Source organism: Aureococcus anophagefferens, assembly GCF_000186865.1.
Source record: "Aureococcus anophagefferens unplaced genomic scaffold AURANscaffold_4, whole genome shotgun sequence".
NCBI classification, from domain to species: domain Eukaryota; class Pelagophyceae; order Pelagomonadales; family Pelagomonadaceae; genus Aureococcus; species Aureococcus anophagefferens.
Genome location: NW_008705564.1, coordinates 2,373,138 through 2,385,165, shown reverse-complemented (window position 1 = coordinate 2,385,165; position 12,028 = coordinate 2,373,138). Strand labels below are relative to the sequence as shown.

The 12,028-nt window shown below is 69.1% G+C and overlaps 2 protein-coding genes across 2 annotated transcripts; both read left to right on the top strand.

Annotated features, from left to right (window-relative positions):
- Positions 1 to 144: 144 nt before the first annotated feature.
- On the top strand, positions 145 to 4,534 carry CHR2 (hypothetical protein; the record flags this gene model as incomplete). The annotated part of the gene is made up of 6 exons (XM_009036266.1): positions 145 to 245; positions 366 to 2,031; positions 2,070 to 2,850; positions 3,050 to 3,218; positions 3,419 to 4,063; positions 4,240 to 4,534. The coding sequence occupies 6 exons, from the start codon at positions 145 to 147 to the stop codon at positions 4,532 to 4,534; spliced, it is 3,657 nt and encodes a 1,218-aa protein (XP_009034514.1).
- A 3,058-nt stretch (positions 4,535 to 7,592) lies between these two features.
- Positions 7,593 to 9,080, top strand: AURANDRAFT_62320 (hypothetical protein; the record flags this gene model as incomplete). Its single annotated transcript, XM_009036267.1, has 2 exons — positions 7,593 to 8,119; positions 8,288 to 9,080. 2 exons carry the CDS (start codon positions 7,593 to 7,595, stop codon positions 9,078 to 9,080), a joined length of 1,320 nt encoding a protein of 439 aa, XP_009034515.1.
- Positions 9,081 to 12,028: the final 2,948 nt, after the last annotated feature.

Genomic DNA, 12,028 nt, shown 5'->3' with positions numbered 1-12,028 from the left:
CCGCGGCATCATCATCGAAACCTCAACAATCCCGGTCTGTGAGTGATGGCCCTCGATCGCTTCGCTTACGGCCGCCTCTAGTTTCTCCGCTCCCGCGCCGCTGCGAGTCCGGGCGCCCGCGCCCGCTTCGCGCCGCGCGCCGCCATGAGCGCCTCGGAGCTCACCCACGAGGCGCTCCGCGTCGCGAACACCAAGGCCGCGGCCCGCCGGCGCGCGTCCCGCGTCCGCGAGGCGCGCGGCGCGTCGTCCGCGCCGCTTCGCCGCCGCCCGCGCCTTACCGCGCGCGCGCCCCGCCCCGCCGCGCCGCGCCGGGCGCGCGGCGCATAGGCGCCGCGGCCCGCGACCCCCCCGCGCGCCGCGCGCAGGTTCAAGTACCTGCTCCGCCAGTCGGGCCTCTACGAGTTCTTCAAGGACGGCTTCTTCGACAAGGGCGACGACGAGCCCGTCGCCGAGGCGCCGGCCGCGGGCAAGGCCGGCAGCCGCCGGAGCTCCGGCTCGAAGAGCAAGCCCCACGAGGACGAGCGCGTCGTCGACGACGACGACGCGCCGCCCGACTTCCTCCAGGTCCAGCCCGCGTGCATCACGGGCGCCATGCGGCCCTACCAGCTCGCCGGCGCGTCGCGCCGCGTCCCCGATGCGCGCCGCCGGCGAAAAAACAAACCGTCGCTGTTTCCTTTAGGCCTCAACTGGATGATCCGGCTCCGGAACAACGGGCTCAACGGCATCCTGGCGGACGAGATGGGCCTCGGCAAGACGCTCCAGAGCATCTCCATGCTCGGCTACCTCCACGAGTTCAAGCGCATCAACGGCCCCCACCTCGTGCTCGTGCCCAAGACGACGCTCTCGAACTGGATGAACGAGTTCCGGCGGTGGCTGCCGGCGCTCACGGCGTTCAAGTTCCACGGGTCCAAGGAGGAGCGCGGCTACATGACGTCGGGCATCCTCGTGTCCGAGCCCCGCGCCTGGGACGTCGTCGTGACGACCTACGAGGTCGCGAACCTCGAGAAGACGGCGCTCGCGAAGATCGCGTGGCGCTTCGTCATCATCGACGAGGCGCACCGCATCAAGAACGAGAACGCGCAGCTCTCCAAGACCGTGCGGCTCCTGAGGACGGAGAACCGGCTCCTCATCACGGGCACGCCCCTCCAGAACAACCTGCACGAGCTCTGGGCGCTGCTCAACTTCCTGCTGCCCGACGTCTTCCAGTCCGCGGAGCGCTTCGACGACCTCTTCGACCTCCAGATCGACGACGCGGACGCGAAGCAGCGGCTGATCGGCCAGCTCCACAAGCTCCTGCGGCCCTTCGTGCTCCGCCGCCTCAAGGCCGACGTCGAGAAGTCGCTGCCGCCGAAGAGCGAGACGATCCTCTTCACTTCCATGACGGCGACGCAGCGCGACGTCTACAAGCAGTGCCTGCTGCGCGAGATCGACGTCGTCCAGGGCGGGTCGGGCAAGGGCGGCGGCCGCACGGCCGTGCTGAACTTGGTCATGCAGCTCCGCAAGTGCTGCAACCACCCCTATTTGTTCCCGAACGTCGAGGACCGGTCGCTGCCCGTGCTGGGGGAGCATTTGGTCGGCGCCTGCGGCAAGCTCGTGCTGCTGGACAAGCTGTTGACGCGGCTCAAGGACAAGGGCCACCGCGTGCTCATCTTCAGCCAGATGACGCGCATGCTCGACATCCTGGAGGACTTCATGGTCATGCGCGCGTACGACTACTGCCGCATCGACGGCAAGACGGCCCACGAGCTCCGCGAGGAGTACATCGACGCCTACAACGCCCCGAACTCGGAGAAGTTCGCCTTCCTCCTGTCGACGCGCGCGGGCGGCCTCGGCATCAACCTCCAGACCGCGGACACGTGCGTGCTCTACGACAGCGACTGGAACCCGCAGGCGGACCTCCAGGCCATGGACCGCTGCCACCGCATCGGCCAGACGAAGCCCGTCCACGTCTACCGCCTCGTCACGGAGCACAGCGTCGAGGAGAAGGTCGTCGAGCGCGCGCAGCAGAAGCTGAAATTGGACGCCGTCGTCGTGCAGCAGGGCCGGCTCCATACGAGCGCAAGCTCCAGACCGACGAGCTGCTCCACGCCGTGCGCTTCGGCGCGGACAAGGTCTTCCGCGGCGGCGGCGACGCGAGCGAGCTCAGCGACCTGGACATCGACGCGATCATCGCGCGGGGGCGGACGCGGACCGCGGACCTGGAGGCGCGGCTCGAGGCGTCGGAGAAGGGCGACATGCTCGACTTCAAGCTCGACGGCGGCATGGCGACGCAGCAGTGGGAGGGCGTCGACTACGCCGCCGTCCAGGACCAGAAGAAGCGCGGCCTCGACGCGAACCCGGGCAAGGGCTCCGTCTTTTTGGTCGACACGGGCAAGCGCGAGCGGAAGCGGCCCGCGCAGGACTCGATCTACGCGACGGACAAGATGATCTCGGAGCACCTGGACCTGCACCCCAAGCGCAAGAAGGCGCGCGGCGAGGGGAAGGACGAGGAGGAGGAGAAGGAGACGTTGCTGCGCATGCCCGCGCACCTGCGCTTACCGAAGATGGACGACTTCCAGTTCTTCGAGGGCCGCGAGCGGCTCTACCAGCTCCACGCCGTCGAGGAGGCGCGCTTCGCCGACCTCCAGTCGACGCCGGAGAAGAAGGCCGCGCTCGCCGCGGACCACGCGGCGCTCCGCGGCGGCCTGCAGCTGCTCGACGCGAAGGACCAGAAGGAGAAGGAGACGCTCATGACCCGGGGCTTCACGACGTGGACGAAGCAGCACTACACGCTCTTCCTCCGCGCGTCGGCGCGCCACGGCCGCGACGCCTACGACCGCATCGCGGCGGATCTGTACGGCAAGTCCCCGCGTGGCGTTCGACCGCCGGATTGGGCGGTCCCGACCGAACTTCGGAATTCTCGAGCTCGGTCACATCGACGTCGATTCGGCTGATTTTTGGACGAATCGATCACTCTCGTCGAGTTCTCGAAGCAGAGCCGAAGAGCTCGCGTCGAAACGGCCGCATATGCGCACATTGAAGTCGGGTCGAAGATGTGAACTCCGCGCAGGCAAGTCCGCGGCCGAGGTCGCGCGCTACGCGGCCGTCTTCTGGAAGCGGGGCGCGTCCGTCTTCGCGCCGTCGGACTGGGACCGCATCTCGCGCGCCGTGGAGAAGGGCGAGAAGAAGCTCGAGGAGATGGACGGGCTCATGGCCGCGACGCGGAAGTTCGTCGAGCTGTTCGCGCCGGGGCAGGACAAGAGAGCGAAATTCCAAACTTCAAAGCCTCATATCTCGGCCGTTTTCCACTCGTTTTGGCTGATTTTTGGACGAGCGATCATCTCTTGGAACGGTCTCGAAGCGTGGATGCTTTTTCCGGGGCGCGCGCGCGCGGAACACTCACGTTGAAGCGACGTTGAATCTATCTTGTCCTGCCCAGGTTTGCGCGCGACCCCTCGGACCTCCAGTTCCGCTTCGCGTCGACGGCCGCGGGCCTGCCCCAGTTCCCGGGCCTGCCGAGCCGCGCCGACGAGGAGCGCGTGCTCTTGCAGCTGGTCTGCGAGCACGGCTACGGCAACTGGCGCCGCATCCGCGCGGACTTTCGGTCGCGGCCCGAGTTCCAGTTCGACTGGTTCCTCCGGTCGCTCGACGCGGAGGCCGTGGGCAAGCGCTGCGAGGCGCTCATGCGCGCGGCGGAGAAGGAGTACGCCGAGCTCGAGCGGCGCCACGAGGCCTACGTCGCCGCCGTCAACGCCCTCGCGGCCGCGCGCCAGGGCGCGCCGCGCGACCCGGAGACCGGAAAGCCGCTGAGCCAGCCCGAGCGCGTCGCGCGCATGTTCGAGAAGATGGCCGACGACCACAAGAAGCAGGCGGACCTGCGCAACGAGCTCAAGGCCCAGAAGCTCGCCAAGTCCGCGGAGCAGCGCGCGCTCGCCAAGGGCGCCGCGCGCGCGGCGGCCGCCGCGCCGCCGCCGCCGCGCCGGCCGGAGGTCGCCGCGGCGCCGCCGCCGGAGAAGCGGCCCCTGGCGCCGGACGCGCCGCACGCGCCGCCGCGGAAGCGGCCCTTCAAGCCCGCCGGCGACGCGTCCGCGGAGGTCGCCGCGCAGCGCCGCGCGCAGGACGACCTGCTCAAGCGCGCCGCGCGGCGCCGCCGCCCGCGCCGCCGCCCGCGCCGCCGGCGCCCGCCGCGCCCGCCGCGCCCGCGGCCCCGCCGCCCGCCGCGCCCGCGCCGCCGCCCGCGCCGCCGCCGCCGCCCGCGAGCGCGTCGCCGCGGAGCGAGCCGGAGCACCCGGCCGCCGCGGCCGCGCCGGGCCCGGGCGAGGCGCCGAAGAAGCCGCGGAGCGCGCTGCGCTGCTTCATGCGCAACCACGTCCGCGAGCTCCGCAAGAAGCACCCGGGCGCGCCCGAGGCCCAGCTCAAGCAGATCCTCACGGCCATGTTCGAGAAGGCGCCGCCGGAGGAGCGCCGCGAGATGGAGCGCCGCTCCGAGCTCGACAAGGTCCGCTACGAGCGCGAGTACGCCGAGTACCTCGCCAAGGGCGGCGCGGCCGAGTAGTAGGCGTATCCGCCAGTAAGCGTCTCGCTCGGTACTTCGAATCTTCGAACTTCGCCCAGGTACTGTGAGGTACCAAAACACGCGCAAAAAACGCGGCGCGGCGAAAACCACCACTAGAAACGTGGCGCTACACTCGCTGACATAAAGCAACCCGGGGTTAATTTTGACCCCCCGAGCTATGGTCACTTTTTTTTTTTTGCGCCGCGAGCCGCGGAGGGTCCAGGGGGTCCCCGGGGACCCGCCCGGGGCGTGCGCGAGCGCGGGGGGGGGGCGAACGCGCGCCGACCGTCGTAATGCGCCGCGCGGTCCCGCGCGGGCGCGACACGCGGCCGTCGCACGCGCGCTAAAGCGAGTTCCTCGACAACCCGCCGCGTCGCAGCGCCCTTCCCCACCCCCTGGTGCCCCGGGGGTCCGCCGGGGCGCGTAGGAGCATCGAAAAAAAAAAGTCAAAAAAAACGTGCCAATAGCTCCCATAGCTCGAGGGGTCAAAATTAACTCCGATCTGCTTTACTGTGCACATGCACAAAGTCATACTGCTCGCCGTCTCGCGCGCGCCGGCGCCGCGTTTGCGCGCGCTCTCGCGCCGTTTTAGGGGTTGGATCGCGTTGCCCGCCCCCCTCAGAGTCCATCGCCCGACGCGCGCCTCGGGGGGTGGCGCCGAAGGCGTTGAGCGCATCGAGGGCGCCCGAAGACGCCGTTGAGGTCGCAGAATCGTGCGCAAAAGCCCCCTGACGCGCGCCCGCCCACGCGTACCCGCCAAAACGCGGCTTACATACCTGCAGCGGCGCGCGCGCGCCTGGGACCCCCCCCGAAAGCGACGGGCGCGCGCACTCGCGATATCGGCGACGACGTCGACCGTCTCGAGCGCTTCGCCGACGGCGCTTTCGCGCAGGCCAAACATGAAGAACATGAAGACCATCATCGCTCTCCTCCTCAGCGCCACGGGATCGGCTGCTTCTGGAATTTATATCAAGCCTTTGTGGGTACTCGCAGTGGCATTTGCTTTCGAAGGTGCCCAAGAGGCGCGTCCGGATCTCTGTCGTCGCTTCTTGAACGTACCTGACTTGAGAGTCACTCGTCCGTCACCATGGGGACCCTCGCTCTTTTTTTGCCCGACCGCCAAGGCTGGCTCGACAACGATCGACTCAATGATTCAGCAGCATTTCTTGGCAAATACGACGTCGCACTCGCATCGATCCTCGTTCGCGGTGGACAGACATCTGTCATCGCCAATCAGCGCGAGCGATCGAAAGTTCCTGTGCAGCAGGCCGTTCGTCGCGCTAACCACCGTGCGCAATCCTTGGGATCGACTGATTTCTGCTTTCATCGGAAAGGTGGTGGTCCATCCTGACGGCGGTGGTGGCGCGGAAGGGATCGCGGCAGCCTATGGCATTAAGCGAGCCTGTGAGGTCCAGTTCCAACAGTTTATCCGATACGTGGGCAGGCAACAAAACCAAACATTCATTTCATGCCCGAGAGCGAGCGATGCAGGCCAGAAAGATTGCCTTGGCTGGCGGATCTTGGGAGGCTTCGGCCGGAGCGCGGCAACTTGCCGGCCTGGTACTGTCTGCTCCACAAGCGCCCTCACATCAGAAAAGACCCCAGCTTTCCAGCAGACAGCAACGTGCAACTGTCTGGCATCAGCATCATATTTGATGGATAGACTGGGAACGGGGGGCACTCGTCTCCTCTTCACACCGTCGTCGTACGCAATTCCATACTGGTTACAGAGATCCTTCATATGCTCTTCTTCTGCTTCTTGCACATCCTCACCTGGGAGTGGCATCTCCACTATAGCACGGACCTCCTCGCAATCTGCATAGACGTGGGACCTTTCACATATCGTAGCTGCTTGTTTTTGCTGGGTCTTTGACTGAAAGAGATTCCAGTAGTGGCCCAGGAACTTGCCAACATGCACAAATGCTGGCGTGGTCTTGGCCAAAAAACCCTGGTAGGTGAAGTGCCGGTGGAATCTGTGCATTGCTAAAGCGGAGGTATCTGGCTGATAGCCTCTCCTGGTGGACACCTTCTCCAGGTCAGATGTTATGGACTGGTGTGTTAATGCAGCCTTGATGATGTCCCATATTTCTCCATCAACCCCCAGTAACACCGCAGAATTGCAGCAGCCGGGCTGCGTTTTGCCCAATAAATCTGAAATACAGGTCCTGAGCAGCAGTGATCTGGCTGTCCATATCTTAGATGTGCGACTTTCATGCACCAATGGCTCGTGATCATCATCTTTTCCAAACACCGGGTGCGTCTCTGGGAACGTAGACCAACATTGGACGGCGCCAGCGACATCGCGCAGCGATGAAATAACGTGAATCCCGGTACAATTCAGGGCTGCGGCCGCTCAGTCAACTTTATCACCGCCAAAGATCGGCTTCCTGTTTGGGAAGATACGGTTCGAAGCGGGCCGCCGCCGCAGTGGAAGTAAGGACATTCGTGTCATAAACGCGCGTAAAAACGCGTAAAACATGCGCAAAAAAGGCCGTGGCGACGGCTCGCGGAAAAACCGCCGTGCGTAATTTGGCGCCTAGCGGCTCGCGGTGCCCAGGGTCGGTGGGGCCCTCGTGGATGCCGGCTCAGCTCGGTCCGCGCCGACCCCGCAGCCAGACACGACGGCAGTGTGAAAACCAAAATAAAATCCTAATAGTCCTGGGTCAAAAAGTTTGCACGATCAGTGCAATGTTGAAGTTGACTCTCTACGTTTCCCCGGCCCGAACCCGCGACCCGCGCCTGAAACGCGTCGGAATCGATGCGATTAGACAATTTAACGAGGCGTGGTTGTCTCGGTATGATATATTCGACCGATTTTGCCGAGGGTCGAACGAAATTGAGGTTCACCGGACCACGCGCGCGCGCGGTCTACGTACAGAGTAGTAACGCCTCCCGCCTCAGAATAATAAATAATACTCCTATGGGGGGTCCTCCGCCTATGGTTGGTTTTCACACTGCACGACGGAGCACTGCCCCGAGAGACTCAATGACGACTTCAATTTGATGGCAAGGCGCTCGCCGATTTCACTGTGGATAGGCTTCCGCTCCCAGTTCACGCATGGTCGACACGCTGCCGATCGTCGTCGCCGTCGCCTGCGTCGTCGTCGCCGGCCTCGTCGTCGCCGCGACGCGCCAGACGCGCGCGGCGGCGGCGGCGGCGACGGGCCCGCTGGCCCTGAAGACCGCCGACCTCGCCGTCGGCGACATTTTGGTGGGCACGTCGCCCCTGGGCGGCATCGTCGAGGAGCTGAGCGACGACGAGGCCGAGGAGGTCGTGGAGCGGTGCGTCGAGGTCGGGTTCCGCCACTTCGACACGGCGCCGCACTACGGCCTCGGCGTCGCCGAGTCGCGGCTCGGCGCGGGCCTCCGCCGGGGCTGCGCGAAGCTCACGCGGACGCGGCGGGCGGCGCTGAAGATCCTCGACGAGGAGGTGCGCGTCTGGACCAAGGTCGGCCGCGTCATCAAGACGAAGGACACGGTCGCGGCCGGCGACGTCGTCGAGGCCGACAACCTGCCCGGGTCGGCGACGACGATCTACCTGCGAGTCGATCTGCGTGGCATTCACATCTTCCACCCGACTTCAATGTGCGCATATGCGACAGCGTCGACGCACGCTCTTCGGCCGTGCTTCGAGCACTCGACGAGAGCCATCGATTCGTCCAAAGCTCAGCCGAATCGACGTCGATTCGATCGAGCTCGAGAATTCTCAAGTTTGGTCGGGACCGCCCAAAACACTGGTTGAATGCCACACAGCGACTCGCCCGAGGACGCCGTGCCCGTCCTCGACTACAGCGCCGCCGGCGCGGCGAAAAGCTACGCCCAGTCCCTGGGCCGCCTCGGCCCGGGCGTCGTCGTCGCGGGCCTCCGGTGCCACGACCCGGAGTCGCCGGCGCTCGAGGCCGCGGCGCTCGCGGGGTCGCTGCCGGGCCTCGCGGCGGTCCGCGCCGCGGCGACCAAGCGACCCGCGCCGGCCGGCGCCGAGACGCCGGGCGCGAAGAAGCGCCGGGGCGACGCCGGCGCCGCGGCGCCGCCGCCGCTCGAGCTGTCCGTCGGCCTCAACGACGCGGCCGTCGCGCTCCGCATCCTCGACGCGACGAACCCGGCGCGCGGCGACGGCGCCGGCGGGCCGCCGGCCCTCGACTCCGTCATGCTCGCGGGCCGCTGGCACCTCCTCGACCAGACGGGCGCGCCGGTGCTCGCCGCGTGCGCGGCGCGCGGCGTCCGCGTCGAGGTCGCCGGCGCCTACGCGTCGGGCCTCCTCGCCGGCGGGCCCAACTACGAGTACAAGCCCGCGACGCCGGCCCACGTCGCCCGGCGCGACGCCTGGGCCGCGCTCGCCGCGGACCACGGCGTCTCCCTCAAGGCCGCGGCGCTCAAGTTCGCCTTCCTCCCGGCGGCGGTCTCCAAGGTCGCCCTCGGCCTCGCCTCCACGGCCTTCGTCGACGAGACCGTCGACATCATCGCCGAGGCCAACACCGTCCCCGCCGCGCTCTGGAAGGACGCCGTCGCCCGCGGGCTCCTCGCGCCGGACCTCCTCGCGCTCTGAGCGCGCGCCGTTTTTTAAACCTCGGGCGCATTTTCGCCGCCACGCCGTCGCGCCGCCGCGCGGGGCGTAAGTTGCGCGCGCGCCGCGCGCCTACCCCGTCTTCGGCGCGCGGACGACGGTGCCGCTCGCGTCGTGGAAGACGCGCACGCGATCCATGCGAAAGTCCATCGTGACCATCGAGTCGGCGGAGATAGCCACTACGTTTTCGATGCCGAGCTTGGGCGCGTCCGCCTCGATGGCCCTCACGGCCTCGTCGACGGGGCGGCCGACCAGCTTCTCCCAGGCCTTCTCCGCGCCGTCTCCGTCGGGCGCGCCGTCCATGACGTTGACGAGGGCGCCCTGGGCCGCGACGGCGAGACCGACGACGACAAATGCGCGCGAGAGCCACCGCATCGAGCACCGAGGGGCAGCCCGCAAGTTTGCGGGAAGTTTGCGGCAGCGTCGAGGCGTGCTCGGCGGCACTCTCGTCTACCCGGGGCAGCATGACATTTTTCGCACCATTGCGGCGCACGCTCGCCGTCGCGCGCGCTGCAGTTGCCCTCGGCGTGGGCGCAGCACATGGCGACGAGTCGCGCTGCGACGGAGAGGGCTCCGACCTCACCTACGCGAGCTCGTGCGCGCTGCCCACGACCTGGACGAAGTGCGAGCTCGTCCGCATCGACATTTATAACCACGACGTGCGCAAATTCGTCTTTGCAACGCCCGACGGCGCGGACTTGAAGCTGCCGGTCTGCGGCTGCCTGCTGCTCCGGGCGCCGGGCTGCGAGCACGGCGGCGGCGACGCCGTGCGCCCGTACACCCCGATCTCCGAAGCCGCGGGCACCTTCACGCTGCTCGTGAAGTACTACGCGGAGCGCGCGACCGCGTCGCGATCATCGCCCTTCTGCATCCGTCTCGCTCGCGCAGGTGGGGCGTCAAGCCCGTGGGCGCCTTCGACAGCTACGCGTTCCGCCGCTCCTACCGTCCCGAGGGCGCCGTGTCGACGTTCGTCCACAAGCGCGAGGTCGGCGACGCGGTCGAGTTCAAGCACGTCGCGGAGAACGTGAAGGTGCCCTATCCCTTCGACGCGGCGCGCGTCAACATGATCGCCGTCGGCGCCGGCATCGCGCCGATGGTCCAGGCGCTCGACAGGATTTTACACACGCCCGGCGACGCGCGTCGGGAACCGCAGTTGCGAGGACATTCTGCTCCGCGGGACGCTCGACGCCTGGGCCGTGACCCACGCGGACCGCCTCAAGGTCGTCTACGCCGTCGGCAGCCGCTGGGCGAACGTACATTGCGGGATGAAGACGCGCGTGAAACGCGACGGCTTCTCGACGACGGCCGACGCGCTCGCGGCGCCGCCGGAGCCCGAGGGCTTCCGGGACCTGCCGACGTCGCCGAGCCAGGCGCGCGAGGTCGGCTGGGTCGGCCGCGCGTGCATCGAGAAGCACGCGTTCGCGCCGTCGCCGGAAACGCTGACCTTCGTCTGCGGGCTGCCGTCGGTCTACGACTCGCTCTGCGGCCCGCGCGGCGACCCGGAGGTGACCGGCGTCTTGCGGGACCTCGGCTACGCGGCCGCGGACGTCGTAAAGTTCTAGCCTAGACGACGCTGAGCTCGCGCGTGCGGACCGCGCCGAGGGGCGCGCCCGCGTCCGCGCCGCCCGGCAGCCGCCGCCGCGCGGCCGCGAGGTTCGCCGCGTGGTCCTCGCCGGCCGGGTCCGCGGCGGCCGCGCGCTCGAAGAAGGCGACGGCGCGCGCCGCGTCGCCCGCTGCGAGGGCCGCGACGCCCGCGTTCTGCGCGGCGAGCGCGTGGGCGTCGTCGCAGCCCAGGGCCGCCTCGTAGGCGCCGAGGTCGCCGCCGAGCGCGACGCCGAGGTTGTAGTACGCGTCCGCGGCGTGGTCCGCGGCGCACCCGGGGCCGGCGACGTGCGCGCGGAACGCGGCGGCGGCGTCGCGCGCGCGGCCCGCGGCGAAGAGCGCGATGCCGCGCGTGAAGTGCGCGGGCTCGACGGCCGCGGGCAGCGGGCCCGCCGCGGCCGCGGCGACGCGGCCGAGGATCGCCTTGCCGTCGCCCGCGTTGCCGTGGCTCGCGACAGGCCGCGCGGCGTCGCCCGCCGCGCCCGCGACGACGAGCTGGCCCGCGGCGTCGACGGCGAGGTCCCGCACCTCGCCGTGGAGCGTGTGGAAGACCGCGCCCGCCGCGTCGACGGCGAGCGCGACGCCGGGCACGCCCTCGAGGAGCGCGCGGTGGAACGCGCGCTGGTCGTCGGGCCCGCAGGTCGTCGGCGCGCCGTAGGCGAAAACCGCGTCGAGCACCGCGAGGACGGCCGCCGCGGCGCCGGCGATCGTGCCGCTGTTCGCGAAGTCGCGGGTCTCGTAGAGCGCGTCGAGCGCGACGTCGGGGTAGCACGCGGCGTCGCGGCCGAGCAGCACGTCCGCGCCCGACGCGGCGAGCCGGCGCTCGAGGTCGCCGAGCGCGGGCCAGAGGACGACGTCGTAGCCGTCGACGAGGAGCACGAGGCGCCGCGGCTCCGCCGCGGCCGTTTTGGCGACGAACGCGCGGTAGAGCCTGAGCTTGGCCTCGTGCCCCGCGTAGGCCTCGCCGAGGCCGAGGACGGCGACGGACGCGTTCGCGCGCGCGGCGCTCGCCCGCAGGGCCGCGAGGCCCGGGTGGCCGTCGTCCGTCGCCGCCGCGGCGACGAGCGGCGGGCCCTCGGCGCGCGGGCCCAGGCGGCCCCGCGCGGGCCGCCGCCGCGCGGCGACGACGCGCCGGAGCGCCGCGGCGGCGCCCGCGGCGTCGCCCGCGCGGCGCCGGAGCGCCGCGGCCCCGTAGGCGACCTGCGGGGCGGGGACGTCTGTGCGATGTTGTGTACCACGGCCCCGCGCCGGGGGCCGACGAGCGCGGCCCAGCCCGCGTCGCCGCGCGCGCCGACGTCCGCGTCGAGCGCGGCGAGGAGGTCGCGCTG